This window comes from Malaclemys terrapin, chromosome 1 (genome assembly GCF_027887155.1).
Source record: "Malaclemys terrapin pileata isolate rMalTer1 chromosome 1, rMalTer1.hap1, whole genome shotgun sequence".
Lineage (NCBI taxonomy): Eukaryota > Metazoa > Chordata > Testudines > Emydidae > Malaclemys > Malaclemys terrapin.
Window position 1 is genome coordinate 137,489,177 of NC_071505.1, and position 25,835 is coordinate 137,515,011.

The window sequence follows — 25,835 nt, forward strand, 5'->3', positions numbered from 1 at the left end:
GGATCACAGCTCAAAGAGGGCAGAGTTAATGTTGCATGGGTGTACGCCTTAACTTACTGTTTTCAGAGGTTTGAGTTTACTGAATGCAGCATTCTGGAAGAGCACAAGATAGCTCCGAGCAACCTTACCCCTGCATTAATGGAGATTTCTATCAGTGAATTTTCTAGTTTTTTTTTTTTTTTTTTTAACCAAAAGAGAAGTGTTTGTTGTCAGAGTTGGTGGTCATTTAGATGGTTGTAGTTCTCACCTATGTTTGCAGTTGATAGAAACTGTAGCTAGGTAATTGTAGAAAGACCTAACTGTTATATAGCCCTTTTCATCAGTAGATCACAAAGAGCTTTACCTCACTATCCCCATTATACAGATGGGAAACTGAGGCACAGAGCGGTGAAGTGATTTGCTCAAGGACACTTAGAAGTCCAGACGCAGATCTAGGAATAGTTGCAGTCCATGGGTCTCTATACTAGGCCACGTGGTTCCTTGGTGGTTCCTCAGTTCTCCTACCCGCCTTTGTACCTTTTATCACAATGGAACGGGGATAATGGTTATGCTTTGAAATGTTTACAAGGGGTATTTGCTAAGAGGGTCAGTAAGAAAAATTCCATCTGTCTGTCCCAAAATCTTGACAGTCTTTTATTACACGTTTGTTACAGTAACTTTAAGTATGTGAGAGGAGACTGGTATTTTTCTCTCCTTCTCCACTCCCTATCCCACCAGTCTCTGTAAAATTTAGCCCTCCTCAACATTTCCAGCTCCCCTTCTCCTTCCTATCCCACTAAGACATTAGTTGGCACTCTAGAAGCCATTAACATGTAAGAAGTTGTTCCTTGCTGTCTCCTGCCCTATTTTTCTGCATAAACATATCACAGCAGTAGATCACTGGAGGGCTGAACCCTACCTTGGTAATGGAGCCTGAACTGCACACTGAGCTGGGCCCCCCATTCCCCTGACCGACCTGGGACTCCTTCCCCAGCCATGCCCCAGGCCAATCCAGTCCAACCTCCTCCAAACTGCCTCCCCCTGCACTCACACAATAATGACATGTACCTTCACTAATCATTTCCTAAATTTTAGAGGTGGAACATTGAAAGTGGAACAGTTTCAACAGGAGACATTGAGAGCATTCCAGCCTGGAATAGTTCACAGCCTGGAGATTAACACACTCACCTGTGGATCAGGGATAGAATACCTGAATTCAAGCCCCTGCTCCCGAGTAGGGATTCAAACCAGTGTCTCCCATATCCCAGAGAAGTGCCCTAATCACTGGACTAAACGTTACAAGGGGGAGCATACACAGTTTCTGTATGACCCACAATGGACTTTTCTGATTTGCTGACAAGTTCCAAACCGTTTCCAGGCTGAATCAATTTTTTTTTCTGATTTTTTTGGTTTGCTGTCTGAACCAAGACAACAATTACTGGCCTGGCTGTAGCTAGGAGTGGTGACACGAGAGAGATGGAGGTGGTGGAGAGGCTGGGTGGGTGTGACACAGCATCCCAATGCCAGACGGCAAAGGGCTCACTGGTATCAGGTAATGAGTTTCAGATGGCCTGGCCAGTTCAGTGTCCCCAATTCACAGATGCCATAATCTGTGTCTGATAGATGGCATGTACAATATTGGAAAACTAATAAGTCACTGCTCATTGATATTCTTACACATTGTATGTATGAAGTGTGTACAAGGGTTATGAGTATAGGCTGGAATAATGACTAAAGTGTGTTTAAACCAGGCATGTCAGGGGGAGTTGGCAAACAGGTCTGTCAAAGGAATGTGTTTGCTTCTCTGCCCAACCTGGTCATCGGGTAGAGATGAAACAGTCCATTTGCATATTAGGTGAACAAAACTATCAAGCTCCAAGGGGAGAAGACATCATGTCATCTACACGCAGCGGGCAAGAGAAGCTTGGTCTGAGTTTTACTTCTCAAATAGTACGTTGCAAAGGTTTTCTGGGCTATAAAGACAGGGGAGCTGAACCTCAAGCAATAAGCAATTCAGTCAACTGATTGTATACAATATTATATGCAATATTACTATATTATTAAAGTGTATTGAGTAAGATCTTCCATGAAAGCCTATGCCACACATAATATCATCATGAAATCTCTGTATTATAACTGTATTAAGAATTATGGATTCTCATTGATATTGTGATTTAAAGTGTGTGTCCAAATAAAGGGTTTCTTCCAGGCAGGAGGAAAGGCAACTATCTACCTGTCCCCAATGAAATTAAGCAAAGAGTCACCCAAAACAAGGGAAGCTCTATTTGCATACAAATCAGTAGGGGGATGGTAAGTCCACAGGAAGGGAAGAACAGCATAAAGTCATCCTGCCTCTGGAAACAAGATCATTGAACTTTGGAAGATATATGCAAGAACAGAAACCATCTTTGCCATCCATCACTAGACAAACACAAGACAACAGTTGCAATTTGACCCGGGTGAAAACTTGACAATGGTTAGGCTGCTGGTGTGCTGAGAGCACACTCTGTCATGCTGACCATGTATTTCCCCTGTCCGTCTGTCTGTATCCCTCTGTTGTTTCTTGTCTTCTACTTAGATTGTAAGTTCTTTGGAGCAGAGACGGTCTTTCTCTTCTGTGTTTCTACAGCGCCTAGCACAATGGAGTCCTGGACCATGAGTAGGGCTCCCAGGTGCTATGATACTACTACTAATGTGCCTGATGTGATAAGTGCCTGTTGGATTTGGCAAAACATCTGTGAGATGCAGGTTGAAATCCTGGAGGATGAATGGGGGCAGGAACTGGATAAAACTGCTCAAAATTATGGGCAGCCAGAGAGGGACCCCTGCAAAATGGTCCAAGTGGTTAAGGATAGAGAGTGAGGGTGCCTTGTGCTTCTGCTAGGATGCCACAGGACGTTGTGGCTAATGAACACTCTGTAAGCAAGTAAAGGAGTTTTGGTTTGATTATATTCTGAATTAATAGCATGGGATGGGAGGTATTTATGGGCTAAGCTCTACCTGATTAAGTTTTTCAGCGAAAATGGTAGCCATCAGAGGAGAACAACAAAAATGATTAAAGGTCTAGAAAATATCAATTAGGAGGGAAGATGGAAAAAAATGGGTTGGTTTACTCTGTAGAAGAAAATGTGGGGGACATCCTCACATTCTTCAAGTACATAAAAGGCTGCTATAAATAGGAGGGCACTAAATGGTTTTCCTTCGCCACTGAGGACAGGACTAAAGTAAAAGTATTTAATTGCAGCAAGAGGGATTTAGATTAGACATTGGAGAAAACTTCCTAACCGTAAGGCTCGTTAAGCAGTGGAACCAATTACTTAGGGAGGTTGTGGAATCTGTGTCATTGGAGGTTTTTAAGAAAGAGTCAGACAAACATCTGTCAGGGGTGGTCTAGATAATACTTATGCAATGTCTACAGCTATGCCGCTGTAAGGACTGCAGTGTAAAGTATCCCATGTAGCTGCTCTATGCCGATGGGAGAGATCTCTCCTGCTGGCATAATTAAATGAGTCCTAACAAGCGGCAGTAGCTGTGTCAGTGGGACAGCGTCTCCTGCCGACACAGCTCTGTCCATACCGGTGCTTTATTCAGGGAAACTTTTGTTGGTCAGGAGGATGGGTTTTTTTTCACACCCCTGCCCAACAGAAGTTTCACTGACAAAAGTGCCAATGTAGACATAGCTTTAGTCCTGCCTTGGTGCAGGGGACTGGATTAGATGACCTATCAAGGTCCATTCCAGTCCTACACTTCTATCATTGTATGAAAATGAATTTATTGAGTTTATCAAAAAAAATAATTGTCTCTCTTAGGGGTGGGTGTGAATTTTTCACAGCCATGACCCAGGTAGCCAGGGCGACCTAAGTTTTAGGAGTAGACCAGGCCAAAGGAATGTGGTACAAACTGAAAAACTTGGGTATTGAGGGAGAGCCCCACTAAGGAGTATTCACCCCTGATGGTGATGCATCAGAAAGTGTTTGCCTTCTCCATCTCCTGTGGGGTTGAATGCAGTGGGAAGGAACTGTGATAAGGTTGTTCGGAATTGTGCACCCGGTATGATGTATTCTCTATAGTTTGCAGGACATTGGAGCGTTGGGTCTCAGTGCTTGGCTTTTGCAGAAAAAGGTGATTTATCACAGTTGTTTGCCTCTGCATTGTCTGCATTGTGTCCCTCCCAAGGGCCGTGCGTTCCATTCTGGCCTTTTGTGCATGCTCCAGGAAGCCTTTCCAGCTGCTTTCAGGGCTGCCTATTGGGATTAACTGTATGCTCCATCTATAGCTTTTTCTTATTTTTTCTGAGATCTGACAGCCTCTCTGCGGGCTACAACTCCCCTCTTCACACAGTTACAAGTGCACAGGGAAATAAGAAAAAGCACAGTCTTTTATGGTCCCATTCCTCATAGTCTCCATGCCAACAATGATAAAATGTTCTTGTTCCCATAATGTCAGAATGCCATTCCCATCTTCTCTTCCAACTCCATGGTTTCCTTTGTGACAGTAAGATATTCCTCCATTTATTTTCCATTCTACAGACACTCTGTACTTTATTTGAGTGGTGCACACGCATGTGTGGGGAGGAGGGGGCAGGCTTTGTGTAAGCGAGTTTTTTAAAATTTGTATGGTTTGGAGATGTTGGTGGGTGGATGATTACTCTTTTCTTTTCTAGGATGGGTGGAGGAGTGGCAGGAGCAGGTTAGTGACTGCTTGTGCCCTTCTGCAGGCTTTACTGACTACAGCTGAGTAAATCATTGATTTTTCAGTTCAGTGGCCAAACCAAAAAACCTGAAAAAAGAACTGGTTCATTTAGAACCCAAACTGAATGTTTTTGGTTTTTTTTCTTGCAGAAACAAAACATAAAAAAAAATCTTTCTGATCTAATGAAAGATTTGAAATATGATTTTGAAAAGACATTTAAAAAGGAACAAATTTTGGGTGGGAAGGGGAGAAATTTCTGTTATTCATTCAGCTGTACTCAGGACAGCTTGCAGAGATGCATGTGCAGTTACTAACCTGCTGGAGTGCCTTCGCTGACTCGGTACCAGGTCCAGCACCACCTCATTTTCATTTTCTCTGACAGTGAGCTGTAGATGTCTGCATTCTGGTGACTCTTATCTAAAGGGAACTGGACATGCTTGTTTCCAGACAGGCTAATCAAATCCTGGACCTCTACAGAGGTCCATGTGGAAGCAAGGGGGCCATGGTTGCTATGGGAATGTGAACTCACCTGGTACCGAAAAGAGGCATTCCTGGCTGCCTGCCAGCATTTAACCATCTGGTCAAGATGACCCCAGAGCTATGGAGCACACACAGGTACAAAGCAGGTTGATGCAGGTATGAAGCAATGCAGTGTGGGACACTAGCTGGAGGACTGTCAGCAGCATTAGCATTAGGAATTATTTCACAGGAATCTTACAATGAACAAACTGATTGTGAAGTGCAGCTACTCCTTCTCCAACGAGGATTAGTTATGGCAACCTAAGATGCCAAATAAATTGCTCTGAGAACAGGGTTCATATGGACACAAGGTATTTAAGTCGAGCTAATTTCAGTTAATATGAGGTAACATCCCCTGTAGACAACCCATAAGAGTAATTGAGAAGTGCCTCACACTGGAACTGGTGTTCCATGTGTCAGGCTCTGTTGGCGTGAGGCCGACATAGGAGATCCTAATTCCTAGCAGTTGGAGCACCTCTGCTCTCTGGCATCATGCAAAACATTCCCCTGCTTCCTTCCCAATAGTATTGTATCTAGACTATCTTCAATCACAGTGACTCGGTCACTTCCCCTTTGTATCTATCCCACTCTCTACTCCTTCCACTGCTGGGGAATTATTCCTCCTCTCTGCCCTTTGTTTTTCACTTCTGAACTCTCAACCATAATTTTAGTATTTTCAGATAATATTAATTATGAAGCTGCTCCCCTCCTTGTTCTCACCTCTGTGCACAGGGTCGGATTAAAGCCCAGTGCCAAACATATTTGTGGGGCTCCATGGGGGCAATGGAGCATGGTGCGGTCGGTCCCCAGAATGAGGGGCTGGCCAGGGGTAATGGGGCATGGCAGGGGTTGCCCCTCTCCACCCAGACCAGTGCGAGGGCACTATTTACAACCTGGCAATTGCCAGATGCACAATGGCCCGTCCGGCCCTGTGCTGCCAGCATGCGCCTTCCCCTCAGGGGTGGGTCCATGCTGTGTCACCCCCATCCCCTGCCAATCACCAGTACACCCCCCCAATTCCCTATGGCTAGAGCCTGCCCAGACCCGCTATGCCCAGCACCCCTCCCAGACCCTGCCACAAATGCACAGCACCCTGCACACCACCACCCTTGCCCAGCGACCCTCCTGCCCACAGCCCCACCACAACTGCCCAGCACCCCACACAGAACCCTAGTGCCCCAACATGTAGAGATCTTCCCTGGCACCTCACAGACCAGCACCCGCCAAGACTCTCCAGAGACCCACTCCCCCATGCCCTGCCTCCCGGCTGCACTCACCAGCCTGTGTCTGCTGGGCTGAGCCACCAGTGCAGCCAGAGCTGGTCCCGGGGTCGGGAATCACTCTGGCCCCTCGGGAGTGGTGTGATCAGCCAGGCCAGGGCCTGCCCTGGCCAGGCTCCCTCAGGACCCAGCCAAGCCCCCCACACTGCCCACACCCCAAGCTGGCTGAGACTGGCCAGGCTTCTGGATCAGTCCCTGGCGGCTCAGCTTGAGAGAGACATGTGGTACCCCACAGGTGGTGGGAAGCAAAGACTGCCTGGAGCCGGAGGTGTACTGGGGTCCAGCCAGGAGACAGAGAGAAGCCAGTGGGTGGGGACAGGGGGTGAAGAGGAGCCCTGGGTGGGCAGACTGAGGGGGAGGTTCTGTAATGCTATCAATGTACTGCTTGTGTCACTTGTGTTCTTATATGGAGCTCTAATTCTCCCTTCTGCAAGTTCCCTCCCAATGGAGCTATCCTGCAGGACCTAGGTTCCCCAGGTTCTTCCAGCCCCAGTATCTCTCTCTCTCTCACACACTCTCTCTCTCTCTCTCTCTCTCTCTCTCTCTCTCTCTCTCTCTAACAGAGCGTGTCTGAGAGGACTGGGTTAATCAGCACTTCCAAGCTGACCCCTTTTATGTCCCTGGACTCAGCAGACTGGGTTGAGCAGCATTTCCAAGCTGTCACCCTCATAGGCCCTTGGACTCAGCAGGCTGGGTCAAACAGCACCTCCAAACTGTCACCCACATATGCCATGGGCACCGCACTGGAATAGAGTACCCCTGAGCTGGCTGGGTTGACCAGCACTTTCAATCTGCCACCCTTATATGCTCCTGGACTCAGCAGACTGGGTCAAGTAGCACTTCCAAGCTGCCATCCTCATATGTTCCAGGTTCAGCACATCCCTATCCCCGCTTTCACATTACAATTGTTCTGGTAGTAACCCACTTGATGAGCAAACCCCACAGGATTTTTGGGTGCTGCAGGGATCTTTAGCTTAGGTAAGAGGAGTGTTGCTGCAGAGTAAATGAAGAAGCCGAAAAACACCCATGTGGGGGTGAGGAGGGGGAGAAGAGAGAGAGAGAGCAAAGCAACCAGCTTAACTATGAAATTTATTTATTGCCTGGTAATAACTATAGTGGAGCCAAACAAACTAGTGATAATATTAAATCTAACTTAAATTTGATTATAAAAGTCATGTTTAGAAAACTATATCTGAACACTCAATTCAGGGTCAGAAGGCTATACAGAGAGAGAGAAAGCTGGGTTCTCACCACTCTGTGAAGCTTGAATCGATCGGGGTTCCCAGGTGGTGGTGGTAGCTGAGGGTCCAGATTTCCGGAGACGGGCAGAACCCTCAGCATGATCAGTCAGGAGAAGATGAAGTCCCAGTGAAACTGATGCATATGTGGGATACAGGTATCAGAACACTTACTTGAGCATGGGTAGGGCTTTTTGTAGGGAAACAACAATGGTTCAAGGAAAAACACTAGATTTGTTTATGGGTAAACTGATGGCTCAAGGGAGTATACCAAAGTTGTTGTATTCAGGCTAGACAATAGAAACTGATCATTCCTGGCTATGGAAGGTGTTCCTTGGAGGGAGCTCACAATGCAATAAGGGAGCTTCAGTATTTTGGATACCAATAATGGATTTATTACTAGAATTGATCTGATAACTACTGAGCAGGCATGAGTTCATTAACAGCTGGAGCAGAGATCCCCCATCATGCAGTGCTTCCCTGCTTTTCTGGTCCCAGAGTTCTGTGTGGTTCTTCCCTTGGAATCTCTCTTCTCCATTCTGTATGCTAATGGAGATAGCTCCCTGTCCCATCTTCGATGCAAATGAGTCTAGGGGAGTTTCCTTAATCCTGTCACCCTTGTCCCAGGGGTTTAGGTGTGTCTCCCGCTGCCTTTTCATAGCTTTCTGTAAATCTTTCTTCTGATGGGTTTTGGTTCAAGCAGAGGCTAGGGGGGAAGGTCTTTCATGAGTCAGACAGGCTGGGTACTGCGCCCTGATTCCCCAAGAACACAGAGCTGACAGGTAATAACAGGAACTGGCATATAGAATAAAGGGCTCCTGCTTATTTAACAATGTCTTTGCTGTTGAGAGAAGAAGGTTCCCTCATTTCATCCCAAGGAAGGCCTGGGGAAGGTTAGGGGATGTCAGCATAACCAACACTCACTGATGGATGTATTGACTCTCTAGGTCGCATTGAGGTCCGGCTGGTTGGAGGGGACACGGCCTGCTCAGGACGTGTTGAAGTCAAACATGGAAAAGTGTGGGAGACAGTCTGTGAGTCACACTTGGATTTCAACACTGCTTCTGTTATCTGCAATGAATTAGGGTGTGGACAGACTGTAGCCATCTTGGGAGCAGCTCACTTTGGAGAAGGACATGATCTGATCTGGAAGGAAAAGTTCCAGTGTGTGGGGAATGAGTCTCTCCTTCAAAAATGTCCCAGGATGTCCCATCCTAATGACACATGCTCCCACGCTAATGATGTCGGCATATTGTGCTCAGGTAAGAATTCAAACTGATGAACCACTAACATGGCCCCTAGAGCTGAGCCCTTCAGTCTCTTTTCTCCCACATCCACATATCCCTCACGTGAACCCACATCGCAGAAAACTTTGCATGTTTCAAAGTTGCTCCAAAAGATTCCTGTCTGTTAGAAAGGGTGGCTCCACTTTCCCACCACCCAGGGGGAGCCAAGAAGAGATAGTAGGAAATCCCATTATCTCTCTCATATGCCTCTCTATTTCAAGTGTCTCCAATAAATGGTGACACTTCTATTTACCTTTCTCCTGCTATAAGGATAGGATCCCAGCAGAGCTCTGATTCCCCTTATCCTCCACTAGGGATGCATGTTCTCCACTGCTGAGCACTCTCCTCCCTACTCAGATACAGCTGTAAGAGGAAGGGGCAGGGTCTAGTGGTCAGAGCACAGAACCAGAACCCAGGAGAACATGGGTTTTATTTCCAGGTCTGGTTCTGTATTCAATAATGCTGTGTGCCTCAGTTTCCCCATCTGTAAAACAACAGTTAAAATTTCCTACCTCAGAGAGTGGCTGTGAGGCTTAACTTCATTTTTGTTTGTAAAGTGCCTCCAGGCACTGGAATAGATAATGCTATGTAGGGGCCAGGTGTTGTTATTTTAAAACTTTCTTGATGGAATTGGAGCAGTTGTGGCCACTTTTATGTTATTGCCCTACAATTGGGGTTGGCTTTGTACCACCCATTCATACAGATCTGATTATTAGAGACTAGCCGGAAGCCCGTGCTACTGCATGGGTGTAATTCGTGAAGCAACGGTGACTGCTGGAAGAAAATATTAAGCAAAAAAACATAGAAAGAATATGAATGCAAAACATGTACATTGTCAAATTGCAATGAACGCGCATGTCACAGCTTTGGCTCATATCATCTAACTCAGATATACCCACCTCCCTCCCGGTTGTTTTTTAAATTACTTAGGAGAATTAATGTTTTCACAGAATTTTGAACCACACATTTCATTAATGTTGAAAGCATGTAGCCATTTTCATTCTGAGGCAGACATTAATTGAAAGACAAATGCTCGACAACTGGAGTGCCTGACAGCTCTCTCTGATTTGAAAAAGAAACTTACTTATGACCAAGCTGAGTATATCACTGTACCAATACTGTATGCATTGCTAAAATATGTTTTCATAGTCTGTCTTTGGACTTTTTAACTGCCCTCTATTCCCCTGCCAATGTGTGTGTGTGATAATTTCAGGTTGAAATGTCAACCTTGTAATGGACAAGACACCCCACTCCCTGGCTGCTCAGCTGGAGACTGCTCTTGCCCTCTTCTCACCCCTGAGATGGGGGAACTGCCCTTCATGCCCTCTTCACCCAGAGCAACACTTCCCTGCCTCCTGCTTCCCTGGGACTTCACCACCTAGGACCCAGCTATGTCACTTCCCTGACTCCCCACTCCCCTACCTCCTGGGGCAAGAGGGCTTGTCTACTGCCTGGTTCCCAGCAGGAACAGTTTCCCAACTTCACCCTCCCTTGTCTCTTACTGCCCCAGGACCCTCTCGCTGCTCTAGGGACATACATGAAGGCCGGGCTCAGTGGCAAGGCAAGTCTGTGCCTTCAGCCCTGAAGCTCTCGCACAGAGCTTGATCCAGCCCTGAAAACTGGAGTATTAGAGGAGCTTCTTGTGTCATTATACCAGCTCCTCTGACGCTTTTGTAGGCAGAAAAATCCCATAACTCCCAATCAGCTTGCAAGATCTGGAAATGCTGCAAGACTGCCTTTCCCTGGCTGCTTGGAGGGGACTCCCCACCTCCACCTCCAACCCGAGGTTGGGGATCTGCCACCTAATCCCCTTCTTCTCTCATCCCCATTTCTGTCTCCTGCAGCCCCCTCAGCCTTCCTGCATTTCGCATCCACTTATGTCCCTCTCAAACTCCCTTCCACCTCCACCTGCCCCCTGCCCCCCATGTCCCTCTGCCCTCAGCCTTTGTCCTGCTCCACATCCTTCTCCATGCCATTCCATTGAAACCTACAAATCTGCCTCCTGCCTCCTGCCCAGTGCCCTGCTCCCCACCCTCCTTTCACAGGGTCTCTACTGCCCCTGAGCCCTGTCCATCCCCCTCAGCCATATAAAGGCAGCCATGTTTCCTGTGGGCTTCAGTCTATTTGAAAACAGAGGGAGGTGGCAGCCAATGTTACTCAGGGCAGCCTCACTCCCACATGCCGACAGACTGTAGGCAGATGGCGGCATCTCACTGGCTTCAGCTCCAGTGACAGTGACAGGAGATGGCACCATTTGGAATAAGGGAAAGTCCGAGACTTGAAAATGGCTTATAACTTAAAAGTTGGATGGTAAGTGACCACAAACCCAGTGATGACTGAAACTGGTGATATTCTGAACCAGAGGAGCTTTCAGCCATGGTTGTACCTTGCCCCAGCATTTTATGCTGACTCAACACACATCCTAGGTGTCAGAGTGACATTCCTGGGATCTTCTTATATGGGTAACAAAGGTTGCCTTCTTGTCAGGGCCAGGGTCTTGTCAGGACGCAAATCTAAATGGATGAACTAAAAGAAGGGCGGGGCCACGTAGTGAGGTGCCTTTCCCAACCTCACCACTAACAGCAGAGCCTGGAAAGGATCTGCATTGCCCACTAGCATGCTTGTGGAACATGGCAGTCCATGGCAACCAGACGGATAGCCTGTCACTGTGTCAATGAGGAGCCCTGGCTGGCTGGCCATGATCATGCTGCCAGGTTGGCTATTAGGATGGGCTGGGGGAAATGGAAAACAGAGAGGTCTTTTTCCTGAAAGGGGAAGTCCTGCAGAGAGGAAGTCAGGATTGGAGAGGGGCTGCCTTTCTGTATAGTGTGGGGTTGCCACCTCCAAGGCACAGAAAAACTGGCCCGTCTCTGGGAGGTGTGGCTGATCTGTGGGAAGGCCAAGTCCCAGGGATGGGGGCAACCATGGGGAAGGGCTCAGTACTCAGAAAGTTATGGGAGGTTTGGTGGGATTCGGGGTTGGGAGTTGGGGTTGGCTGCTCTCCCATTGACTGTTGTCTGCCTTTGCACACTGCACACATGCAGTTCAGGATGAGCATGCCAGCCTGGAGGCCACTGTGTGTTTCCAGCTGTGGCACACGTAGCTAGAGTTCCGAGATCACTGCATGCCCAGGTGCGTTTGTGCACAGCTTAGAAATCCTGGCAACACCAACCCCTCCCCCACCCCATAACACCTTTGGACCAGCAACTGGCAAGGCCATAGGAAAACTAGCCAGGGGAATCAAAAAACAGCCAGATAGTCTAAGGCTGGTGGCTGGGAGAGAGGGAGACCTCAGCCCCATGGTGCTCATTCCTACAAATTTCTTTGTGTGAGCTTCTAGTGATAAAAAAGCTCTCACCTCCCCATGCCCCTTTCCTCCTTTATCCCTTCAATGGTGTGTTTGACTCACTTTGGATCTGATCCAGCAGTGGCAGCTGAGGGTGCTCAGCCTCTCACAGGATCCACTCAGCACCTTGTGGGATTGTGCCCTGTACTTGGGGGCCCCTCTCTTGCTGAACGCAATATTCTGGAGGTGCCCGGGTATCATTGAGCAACCTTAACTCTTCATTAATGATGGTTTTTTACTATTTAATTCTACTCAAAGTCTGCTCTGAATCCCCAATTCTACCCACAATCTCAGAACAGCGCTACAACTTGGGGCAGAGAGATAGACACCAGTGTTTGCTTTTTAATTGTCATCAGAAAGCCCCAGATTGAGCACTGTTGAGTTGACTGAGGCAGTTCACAACTCTTAGAGTTTCTGTTTCAGTGCCACCAATGGAAGCCCCAAGCAGCTCTTCACCAAGGGATCCTCCTGGAGCTGTCAATAACCATGGGGCTTAACTGCTCTCCAGCTGCAGTCACTGCATGAGGTGTGGCTGTACTGAATGGTGGAGGATTACGCTGGAGCAGCTTGGGAGAGCTGTGATTGTAATATGAGGAGATCTGGGGATTAGTTTGAGGAGCATCAGAGAGCTGTGAATATGATATGAGGAGATCTGGGCTTGTGTGCCCCCATGTGTGTTATCAAAGGAAAGATGTGCATATGGACCTTGAGGATGTAGTTAGCATCATTTGTGTAGGCTATGTCAGTAGCAGGACACTGGTTCATCTTGCCATGGTGTTATGCTTAAAAGAAGCACATGGGATCTTTTTTAGGGGAAAAGGCAATACGCCACATTTATTGAAGATACAACAATTAGCATATGCATTCAATCACACTACACACACACACACACTCTCTCTCTCTCTCTCTCTCTCGCTTTCTGTCCTACCAACCGATGCTATAGTTACCGGTCCAGAGTCCGGATCAACCTAGTGGCCAGCTAGGTTGATCACCAGTAGGGAGGAATCGGGTTCCGTTGGTCGCGACACGATGCTCCGGGGAAGTCTTGGCAGGACGAATCTAAAGTTTCATGGCAAGGCACCTTGTTTATTTAGTGATTTTCCTTCATTGGGACCAATGAATTTTGCACCATCATGCTGTAATCAATTGTTGTTTGACGAGTGCTTGTTTTCTTAAATTGTCCTTCTCATTCTTTATCACAGCTATCTTGTCCCCATTGATAGGTGCCTGTCTCATCTTTAGAGTTGTCAATCTTCCCTCCTCTGACATTTCAATAGGAGTGTGTTGTGGTCTCCTGGTGCCCTTGCATCTGTTTCTGGTTCCTCCCTCGTACATCTGGCTCAGTGATGGCCTTCACACTTATCTCTTAACGCACACATTCCTCATTCTCACACAAAACAAAATTAATTTACACAGAACATTTTGAACAGGAACATCAAATTGCAATGCAAAAGAAAAACAATCATCACATTCTTTTACTTATTTTAAAATATTAAACCTACAACAAATTGGTGACCCTCTAAGGTCTGTCACTGCCTTGAAATCAGCCCAGATACAGATTCCGGCTGATGCATCTTTACCAAAGGGCCCATTAGGCCATTCCTTTCTGCCATTCAAAAAGTGTGGCTGGCAGGATATGATCAAATCATACACCAATACATTTAATACATGCTACATTATTATCTCATTATTCTTTATCCTTCATTCTAAATCATACAAAATACAAATATAAAATCCTACTACTACAATGGGTATTGTCAATAGTGAGTTGGGACAGGAGAGTTGTGTGTGGATTTAATGATGGGTAGGGAAAAGTATATGTTTAGGTGATATCTTGTGTTGATGTGTAAAGGGGCGGTAAAAAGGGGGATTGTTATGTTTTGCAAGTGTGCTATGCTCTCAGGGGGAAGGCTCAGTATTAGAGCATACGGAAAGTGCAGATAGTGCCTGTCAATTACAGTGAGCAGGCAGAGTGGGAGTGTGTGAGTTATGGGTGTTCTGAGGCATTGCATGAAGAGAGCAGAGTTAACATTGCATGGGTGTTTATCTGAAATCTGTGTTTCCTGGTGTTCAGATAAACCTTTGCTGAACCCAAAATTCTGGAAGCGCATGTGCTATCAGCGGGCAACCTTAACTCTGCATTAACAAAGATTTTTGCCATTTAATTTCCTAGTTTTTTTAAATTGAAAGATAAATGTTTGTTGGTAGGAGTCAATGGTTATTTAAACAGTTATAGTTCTCACCTAGGTTTGCAGCTGATAGGCTACTGTGATTAATAATCAAAATACCTAGTTTTTATATAGAGCTTTTCATCAGTAGCTCTCAAAGTACTTACATTATTATCCACATTTCACAGATGGGAAACTGAGGCAGCGAGCAGTGAAGTATCTTCAAAGAATCATAGAAATGTGGGGCTGAAAGAGACTTTGAGAGGTCATCAAGTCCAGCCCCCTGCACTGTGCCAGGATCAGTTAAATCTAGACAGATGTTTATCCATGGTGTTCTTAAAAACCTCCAATGATGTTGTAACGATGCTGGTTCTGGCGGGACCCAACTGAGATTGCTAATTCAGGACAAATTGCTTAAAACAGGGCTGTTACAGCCCAAGGCTGGGGTTTTTCCACCTCTAAGGCAAACCAAACCAAGCCAGACAAAGAGGACTTTGGTCTCACCCCACTGGCTAACCACAAGTCACACAAGCAATTCCCTCAGACACTCCAGTTTCCCAGTATCACCACCAGTGCCACACATTATGGGGACAAATGGTTATGAAAACCAATACCCCAGTAAAAGAAAAAAAGGTTCTCTCGATCCCAAAGGACCAAGCTCCAGACCCAGGTCAATATATAAATCAGATCTTACCCATAAATCACGCTGTTGTCAATCCTTTAGAATCTAAAATCTAAAGGTCTATTCATAAAAGGAAAAAGATATAGATGAGATCTAGAATTGGTTAAATGGAATCAATTACTGTACATACAATAATGGCAATGTTCTTGGTTCAGGCTTGTAGCAGTGATAGAATAAACTGCAGGTTCAAATTAAGTCTCTGGAGTACATCCACAGCTGGGATGGGGCATTCAGTCCTTTCTGTAGAGCTTCCATTTGTAGCAAAGTCCCTCCAGAGGTAGAAGCAGGATTGAAGATAAGATGGAGATGAGGCATCAGCCTTTTCCAGGTGTAAGAACACCTCTTTGCTCTTACTGTGGAAAATTACAGCAAAATGGAGCCTGGAGTTACATGGGCAAGTTCCTGCATACTTTGCTGAGTCACAAGGTGTATCTGCCTTCTCTCAATGGGTCAATTGTATAGCTGATGGTCCTTAATGGGCCATCAAGCAGGCTAGGCAGAGCTAACACCAACTTGTCAGGAATGTATCGCAGAAGCATAGCGTAAGTTTGAAATACAGACAGTATAGAGCCAATATACATAACTTCAACTATAAAATTGATACACACATATAGGCAGCATAATCATAACCAGTAAACCATAACTTTGTCTTAGACACCCCATTTGACCCCCTTTATACAAGATTTGGTGCCACTACAGGACCTTGGTTGCAACAATGTTCTATATGGTCCCAGTTCAAATCAATAACGTGACAGATGTGGATTCTACAACGTCCCATGGCAGCCTATTCTAGAACTAAACTAAATTACCCTTCTAGTTAGAATGTTTCTCCCAATATCTAACATAAATCTCCCTTGCTGCAGATTGAGCCCATTACTTTTTGTCCTACCTTCAGTGGACAAGAGGAAAAATTCATCCTGGTTCTCTTTATAACAGCCCTTAACATATTTGAAGGCTGATATCAGGTTCCCCCTAAGTCTTCTTTTCTTAAGACTAAACATGCCAAGTTTTTTAACTTCTCCTCATAGGTCAGGTTTTCTAAACCTTTTATCATTTTTGTTGCTCTCCTCTGGACCATCTCTAAATTTGTCTACATCTTTTCAAAAGTGTGGCACCCAGAATTGTACACAGTACTCCAGCTGAGGCCTCAGCAGTGCCCCCTAGAGCGGGACAGTTACCTCCTGTGTCTTACATATGACACTTCTGTTAATACACACCAGAATGTACTAGCATTTTCAAAATTGCATCACAGTGTTGAATCATATTCAGTTTGTGATCTACTGTTACCCCAGATCTTTTTCAGCAGTACTACCACCTAGTCCAGTTATTCTCCCTTTGAAGTTGTGCATTTGATTTTTCCTTCCTAAGAGTAGTACTTTCCACTGTTCTTTATTGAATTTCATCTTGTTTTCTAACCTGCTCTGCAACTTGTCCAGGTCATATTGAATTCTAATCCTGTCCTCTAAGTGTCGATCCCTGCCAGCTTGGGTAATCTGCAAATTTTATAAGCATACTCTCCATTCCATTATCCAAGTCATTAATGAAAATATCGAATAGTACCAGACCCAGGACTGACCCCATGGCACCCCACTAGATACACATTCCCAGTTTGACAGTAAACCACTGATGACTATTATCAGAGTATGGTTTTTCAACCAATTGTGCACCCACCTTCTAGTCATTTCATATCACATTTCTCTAGTTTGTTTATGAGAATGTCATGTGCAACTATATCAAAAGCCTAACTAAAATCAAGATATCTCACATCTACTACTTCAGCCCTATCCATGAGGTCAGTAACCCTGTCAAAGAAGGAAATTAGGTTGCTATGGCATGATTTGTTTTTGACAAATTCATGCTGGCTCTTCCTTATAATCCCATTATATTGTATAAACTGGTGCTTATAAATTGATTGTTTAATAATTTGTTCCAGTATCTTTTGTGTACTGAAGTTAAGCTGACAGGGTCCTCTTTATTCCAGTCTTTATAGATAGGTACTTGCCCTTCTCCAGTCCTCTGGGACTTCTCCTGTCTTCAATGAGTTCTCAAAGATAATTGGTAACGGTTCCACCAGTGCTTCAGCTAGATCCTTAAGTATCTTTGTGTGACAATCAGGGTCCAGACACCCCAAGGGGAGAACAGGGGGCCTGAAACCCAAAGAACAAGCAGTTGAAACAAGTGTTTGTTATAATACAATAATACTGTATACAATGTATTGGGTAAGATATCATACAAAAACTGGAAACATGCTGGCTATGGATATCGTTGTGTGAGGTATATACAGATGGAAGTAGAGTTATGTACGTGTAATGGAAATATGTTCCTAAAATATGTTTTGGGGACAGACTCAATAAACAAGTTTGTCCTAGACAAAGGGATGTTGTTTTGCCTGTTTGCCCATGTCTTCAATGTAAACTGAGCAAGCTGATGCCAGAGACAGTGGAAATTACTTTAAATATGAGCCAAGAGGGGGATGGGAAGTCACCAGGAAGAGTCAAATAGCAAAGGAGAAGACATTTATCTGGGAATGCACTTCAGACTAACACATTTCAAAAGTTTACTAGAGTATACAAAGAAGGGGAGAGAACTCTTTAGTTACCCATCATTTAGGGGGAAAGGGGACAGCACCCTGTAATTCTATGAATGTTGGATCTCCTGCTGGAAGGCTTGGAAATGCTGGTAACTTGATGCGAGAAATAGACACTAAAAAGTGTTGTATTTTGTTTTGTTTGTAAGCATTTTCTGCTTCTGTTATCTCTGCTTATTATCATTTAAGTCTATGTTCTTTATTAATAAACTTATTCTTGGTTTTACCATAAATCAACTCAATGCTGTGTGTTAAGGTAAAGAGTGTGTTCTCAGCTGGGCTTGTTACGAGGGGTTTTAGAACCCAAATCAGTGGTAACTTAACTGGTTTTTCTTTGAGAAAAAAGAATGTGACCATAACTCCTGTGTCTGATAAATGATTGATACAAACCAGCGTGCTTTACCTAAAGCTACTTTTTTGTTAGGTTTCAAGTGTGCACACACACACACAAATGTATGCTGTAGCAGTAGGGTTCAGAGCATTCCAAATATTTATAGTTACCTAAAATGTCTGAAATGGTCTCAAGAAATTAACAGCCAGGCTACCGGGGGCTCCCTCCTTCCATCTGACTACTGGTGTCAAATCCTTGCCAAAAGGAAAACTTCCTCAGGCTGCTCCAAAGCGCACTTTCATAATAATATTTTTATAAATTTTCTTTGGATAAAGCACACAACTCATAATCAGAGGCGTAGCCGTGTTAGTCTGAATCTGTAAAAAGCAACAGAGGGTCCTGTGGCACCTTTGAGACTAACAGAAGTATTGGGAGCATAAGCTTTCGTGGGTAAGAACCTCACTTCTTCAGATGCAAGTAATGGAAATCTCCAGAGGCAGGTATATATCAGTGTGGAGATAATCTCCACACTGATATATACCTGCCTCTAGAGATTATCTCCACACTGATATATACCTGCCTCTGGAGATTTCCATTACTTGCATCTGAAGAAGTGAGGTTCTTACCCACGAAAGCTTATGCTCCCAGTACTTCTGTTAGTCTCAAAGGTGCCACAGGACCCTCTGTTGCTTTTTACAACTCATAATAACCTCTAATGGGCTAATAATTTTTGCAGCAACAACCAATAACAATTCATTATTTTTTATTTCCAAAATATTTCTAGTTATGACAATAAAACTTACATGTTAGAGGCACCCAAAACCAACGTCAGTTACCTAAACATTTTTTTCTCTTTTTACAGTACATTTATTTTTTAATTTTATTTTTCCATTTTAATTAGAAAAACTGCAAGCATGCAGCTATTTGGCCATGCCTCTCAGGGTCATAAAACTATTTTTAGCTGTGTGATGTTTGGGTTTCAGCTGGCAGTGGTTGAACATACAAAATGACTGATTTCAGTGCTGTCAAACGGTGAGGTAAATGAAGGTATGTCAAATACAGGGGCTTCAGGCTAACAGGCTAGTGTGTGTGTACTGTGTCTTTGGGGATAGTAGACTTAATAATTTCTGTGAGGCTTGCATTCCTTCCCCTTCATTGTTAATATTAATTGTGTTGAGTATCTGGTCACCATTAACCTTTTCAGTGAAGATTAAAGCAAGATAGGCACTAAACACCTTAGCCTTCTTGATATCATATCTTATTAGCTCTTCTTTGCACTAAGAAAAGGACCTATACTTTACTTCATCTTTCTCTTGCTCACTAATGCATTTAGAGAACTTCTTCTTATTGCCTTTTACGTCCCTTGCTAGGTGTAACTCATATTGTGCTTTAGCCTCTCTGATTTAGTCCCGACTTGCTGGTGCTATGATTTTATGCTCATCCTTAGCAAGTTCTTCACTTTCCACTTTCTGTAGGATTCCATTTTGATTTTCAGTCATTAAAGAGCTCCCGTGGAGCCATATTGGTCTCTTGCGATTCTTTCTGTCTTTCCTTCACATCAGGATAGTTTGCAGTTGTGTTTTTAATACTGAGAAACTCTCAGGTCTCCTGACCTCCTTTTTTCCCTAAGATTTTCTTCCCATGGTACCTTATCTACCAGTTCACTATGTTTGTTAAAGTCTGGGTTTTTTTGAAGTCCATTTTCCTTATTCTGCTTCATTCACTCCTTCCTTTCCTTAGAATCATGAAAGCTATCGTTTCATGGTCACTTTCCCCCAAGTTGCCTTCCACCTTCAGATTCACTAACAATTCCTCCCTCTTGGTCAGAATCTAGTCTCATATGTTGGTCAGCCTAGTTTACGTCCTCTACTTTTATGGAACAAAAAGTTTTCCCCAACACATTCCAAGAACTGATTGAACATTTAGTGTTTTGCCTTATTACTTTTCCAACACATGTCTGGGTAAATAAAGTCCCCGTTACTGCCAGGTCTGGTGTTTTGAATATTTCTGTTTGTTGTAGAAATGCCTCATCCACTCCTTCTCCTGATTGGGTGATCTATAGTTGACCCCTACCATTACATCACCCCTATTATTCCTGGCTTTGATCTTTGCCCAGAGACTTTCAGCTGGTCTGCCTCTCACCGCTTTCTGGGGCTCCGACCCTCAAACTTACCCAAGGTCAGCCAGCAGCATAGCTGGGGATAGTCCCAGTCTAGTGGTTTTTCCACTAGGCCTCAAGATTGCTATGTGATTCCTCAGTGCTCCTCCCCGTCCTGTACATTTTGTTACAATGTAATGGGGATAATGGTGGTTGTGTAGTTGCTACTGGGGCCTGCAAAGGAGTAGGGCTCCCCTAGATTGCAGCACACACATGGAAGGGGAGAATTCATGGCTGATGTGCCTTACCTCAACCCCCCCCCCCAACTTTTTCTGCTACCCTTCCTTGTTTGCAATCCCTCCTGTCTTCTCCCCTCCTCCTCTTCCAATCCTCACTCTCTCCCCCTTGCCTGAACCCCCCCCCCAAACTTTTCTTTCCCCTACCATCCATTCCCATTTGTTTCCCTCCCCATAATAAACACATCCCTGGCTGTGAACCCTAACATTTTCCCCTGTTACCACCTAGTCTTGCACCCCATATCACCCTTCCCCTCCCAGTCAGCATTCACATTTGGAAGTTGTTTTCTTTTCAAAAGCAGTTTCAGCACATTCTGAATATTTTGATGCACTCGGATTACATTTGCACCAAACAAAATCCCCCCATGAGAGAGACAAATGGGAGCAATAAACCTGCTTTTTTGAACATCACTTTTCTTTTCTGACTGGAGTTGCACTCACAGTGCCAGGGGTGGGGGTGCCTAGCTGTAAGGACCACAATTTACCCTCAAAGCCACCCACATCTCATTGTGGATTGGCAGGTTTCCAGATAGCTATTCTCCCTCACTGCACATGCTCAGAGTAGTCCATTAGGCATGTGTGTAGGCGCACAAGCCTTCGCAAGCACCTAACTGAAGAAGCAGGCTCTTTTTGAAATAACATTTTAATTTCATTTCTCCCAAGGGCTGGTGGAGCCCATGTACTCTGTTGGGGGTAACCCTCGGGTGTCTGAGATCCTGGTGCAATGATCTGAGCCTTGGTTCGAGCTCTATCTGTGAGCAAAAATAAAATGCCAGAATCTGTCAACTTTAAGATAAGCTGTTGTTTTTTTCTGGGAGCTGTATCTCGGAAACCCCTTGGAGAAATGGCCCCAAATTTTGATTAGTAATATAACCCTGTGCTCCTATGTGAAATACCATATTCCAATCCAATCCGATCAATCAGGCAGACATTAGAGCACTTAGAAAAATTTAGCTTTGAAGGAAAGCTGGTCTCAACCTTAACTGTTGCAGAGCTGTCACTGAGCTATAATATTACCACTGTGTATTTTGTCCCCAGTCAGACCCCTGAGTGCAACTGTTCTAATTCAGTAACCTAGGACTCAGCATCCATGACACATGAGAACCCCAGTTTCGTCACATGACATTTTTGTGATATCCTGGGGACAGCTGTTCCTGACTCCTGACCAGCTCTTTGGAACCACGAAAGCAGAGATTGGCCCCATCCCAAGACTGTCTGTCCCAGGCGTGACCCTGAGCCCAGAGCGGTACATGCTGGGATGGAGTTTGGTGGGTGCTGTTTGACCCCCTCACAAAGGACAGACATGGGCAATAATGCCTGCACTGTAAGAACCTGATTATCACACCTGAACATCCTGATTTACAAAGTGTCTGGTAAACTGGGAAATAATTATTAGTTAATTATCCCAAGTCACTGGGGTTCCTTTGTCACATCTCTGTAGACAATTGTGCAAGAGAAATGTCTCTCTGATCTCCCTTCTCCTTGTTCTCAGGATATGCTGGGTACAGGCTGGCAAACAGCAGCACAGGGTGTTCGGGGAGAGTGGAGCTTCGCCACGGAGGCGCCTGGGGAACCCTCTGTGACTCCCAGTGGGATTTACAGGCTGCCCACACCGTCTGCCAGCATTTTGACTGTGGATTTGCTCTGTCGATGCCAGCAGGGCAGCTCTTTGGCACAGGAGACAGGCCTGTCTGGAACGGCACATTTGGCTGTGAGAGGAACGATTCCCGCCTGAGGGACTGTCCTGTTACTGCGCTGGGCACAACTGAGTGTCCACCTGGGAGTGAAGCCAGCGTGGTGTGTTCAGGTGAGCAGCTGCAGTGGGAAAGAAAAGAACTGGGGATTGGGGAACATCTTCAGCCAGATCTTCACAGTGTGTCAATCGGCCAAGTGCCACTGGGCTCAGTGAGGCTATGTTGATTTACACCAGGTGGGGACCTGGCCCATAAATTGGCGCCTTGTCCCTGCACCAGCCAAGTCTGCTGGAACTGATCCCTCTGTGAAATGCTTGTGGTGCTTTGAGTATGGACTGTACCAAGGCAACCAAATTCTGGTCCCTTGTCCTCCCTTCGCACTAAGTAAGATGGATCAAGTATCAGTTTGTGAATGTGCTGGTATGGAATAGCCCCACAGCCCCCACAGAGTAACTGCTATTATTGAACATGAGTAACAATCCCTTCCTGTTCCCCACTCCCCTCCCTGTCGTTGCCATTAACACTGATCACTGCGCCACCTCGACACTCACTTTCCCTTGTGCTCAGGGTGCCCGGGTGGCAGGTTAGTGAACGGCACCGAGTGCTCCGGGAGAGTGGAGATCCGACATGGAGACACATGGGGAAGCCTCTGTGCCTCCCACTGGGATTTGCAAGATGCCAATGTCCTCTGCCATCAGTTGAACTGTGGATACGCCGAGTCGATCCAGGGAGGAGCCCATTTCGGTGAAGGGAACGGAACTGTATGGAGTGACACTTTTCATTGTGAAGGGACTGAAACTTGTCTGTGGGATTGTTCTCACGTGGCCCTGGGCAACCCAACCTGCTCCCCCCGAGACACGGCCAGGGTCATTTGCTCAGGTAAGGTAATACTGACGTATATATGTTAGTTACAGTGCAGTGTACTGCCCAGATTAGGATCATCGCAAGTAGTCCCATTGACTACTGTACTCAAGGTAAGTAGGGGTATCAGAATGTTGCTCTCTTTGTTTAAGTTCCCCAGATCAGAGACTCCTATGGGTGCAGTGAAGGGTGGCAAAGTGGATGCCAGCACTACGCTAGCGTGAACCATAGAGAATGGCTCTGTGCGATAAACCTGGGGTTTGTGATTCACAGATTCCCTAAGTCCCAGCAGGGCTGACTCAACCCTTCATCAGTTTGATGTTGGTGTTGCAGAAACAACCTATACGCAGAGATCTCATCCAAGCTGTGGGGCCATTACAATCCCATTTCACTCTCTGGAAAAGTAGGTGTTTGCCCTGGTGTTCCTGGCCAAAATGTCCCCTCTTACCCATCCCGGTTGTGTGCTGGTGGGCTGCAGCATTATATTCACTTATTATCATGTTTTTATAAAACCATGTAGACTGCACAATGTCACACCTATATTTCATAGAACTGGAAGGGTCATTGAGTCCAGCCCCCTGCCTTCACTAGCAGGACTAAGTACCAATTTATGCCCCAGATCCCTATGTGGCCCCCTTAAGAATTGAATTCACAACCCTGGGTTTAGCAGGCCAATGCTCAAACCACTGAGCTATCCCTCCCCACATTGGAAAGCAACACTGGCTGATAGATGGCAAGTTATCTGAGGGCTACCCATAGTGACATAGGCCCAGATTTTTAAAGGTATGTAGGCATTGCGGCACTGATTTAGGAGCCTAACTCTCATTTTCTAAAAGGATTTAGGCACTGACCAGCCTTAATCAATGGGATCCATAGGCTTCACATCCCTGAGCATTGTAGCTGTGCCAATCTAATCCCCAGTGTAGACAACAATAGAAAAATTCTTCCATTGACCTAGCTAGCACCACTCAGAGAGGTGGGTTACCTACAGCAATAGTAAAACCCCTTCTGTCACTGAAGGAAGCATCTACACTACAGCAGCATAGCTACAGTGATGTTCTGTATCACAGTAGCGCCCATAGTGTAGACATGGCCTTAGTAAAACAAACATTTAATGCACACAGAAAGCATTGTAAATAGTATTTGGAATACTATGAATAACTTTTAAACAAAAGCTATTAAACAGTAAATCTACGGGTTCTCCTTATACAGACTTTCCCCCTTTTGTTTCTGTTACAACATTACATGTTCTATACTTCTATACACACCTCAAAACACATTCCCCACTAATCTTCTCTTAGAGATGATTTCTCAGGCTTTGCAGTGTGCCTGTAACATGTAGTGTGTCTTCAGATCTTGAGAAATGGCAGTACCTCAGTCATTTCAAACACTTCAGAACTCCGTGAGGAATGAAACAGTCTGTGGCTCTCAGCAGCTAACATCATTCCAGCCCTAGGCTTAGGTCAAGGGTTGACTGAGTCTCTCAGTTCCCGGTGAAACAGAAATCTGTAGCCTGTATTCAAAATGACAGGTTACAAAGTAGCAGCTGTGTTAGTCTGTATCCGCAAAAAGAACAGGAGTACTTGTGGCACCTTAGAGACTAACAAATTTATTTAACAAATTTTATTTAACAAATACATGTGTTAGTCTCTAAGGTGCCACAAGTACTCCTGTTCTTTTTGTGTATTCAAAATGATACCAGGATTGGAAGCAGCCTCTACAATACCTGTCCCCTGGATCTCTGTAAGGCTCTCACTGTCTTCTCCCCATAAGCCCAGCTAAGTCAGGCAAGAATTCACAAATCCTCACCTCACTAAGTGCTGCCCCGTTCTCTCTCTTTAACTGATACAGAGTCCCAGTTTAGAACAGTCAGCTGATAGCTAAATATAAACTCCATAGGCTCTGTGGTCTCCACAGTAACAAATACTGCCCTGCAGCTCTCCCTCTAGGGCCATAGAACACATTATGCTGCACCAAACATTATCCCAGTGGAGGGCTGTCCTAGAAAATAAAGCTGGCATAGCACTGCCCTGTATCCACGGTGGTACAGGGGTTGGGACCAGTTCTCACAACAGACACATCTCTCAGTGTTGCATCTGTTAGAGGGCTTATTCCTTCACCCTCCCACTTCCCTGGTCCTTCTCGCGTGAACAGAGAGCAACAATACCCAAAGTCTGAAGGTGCAAACAATTTGATGTTTATTGGAGTGAACTTCCAGCAAACTTAAATCCTAATTGGCCAAGGACAAGATAGGGGCCCTTCCATTTAAGAGCTGGGAATGGATGGTGTTGACCTGGAACCTTGTACATCACTAGATCTCCCACCATGGATAGATCACACTCCCCGGGCAGGTCATACCATGCTTTGGCTCTAGCTCACTTTTAATGGTGTGGTTCATGCGTTCCACCTGCCCTGCAGCCTATGGGTGATAAGCAATATGGAACAATTGTGTGATTCCAGTGAGGGCTGATAGCTCCCCTAACAGATCTGACTGGAAAGCAGCTCCTTGGTCTGAGTCAATCACCTTTGGGACCCCTCAGCAGGGAGAATACCTCATTTACCAGTATTTCACCAGTTACTCGGGCAGTTTGATACTTTGTGGGGAAAGCTTCCACCCACCTGCTGAAAGCATCTACTACCACCAACATGAATCATTTTTTTTCTGTGATCTGGTGGTAGGGGTCCTGTGTAGTCAATTTGTATTCTTTCCCAAGGTCCCCTTGGGGCTTGTCTCATTAATTCTCCCGTTAGCACCTTGTGAGGTGGGTTGTGCCAGGC

General features: G+C 45.3%; 1 protein-coding gene across 1 annotated transcript in view; it reads left to right on the forward strand.

Annotated features, from left to right (window-relative positions):
* The window catches only part of LOC128843630 (antigen WC1.1-like), a 70,891-nt gene that overhangs the window by 10,144 nt on the left and 34,912 nt on the right, over positions 1-25,835 (forward strand). The window contains exons 3-5 of the mRNA XM_054040615.1: positions 8,656-8,970; positions 21,995-22,309; positions 22,764-23,075. Of these exons, the coding sequence (XP_053896590.1) occupies positions 8,656-8,970; positions 21,995-22,309; positions 22,764-23,075 (942 nt within the window). The remainder of the gene's footprint in view (positions 1-8,655; positions 8,971-21,994; positions 22,310-22,763; positions 23,076-25,835) is intronic.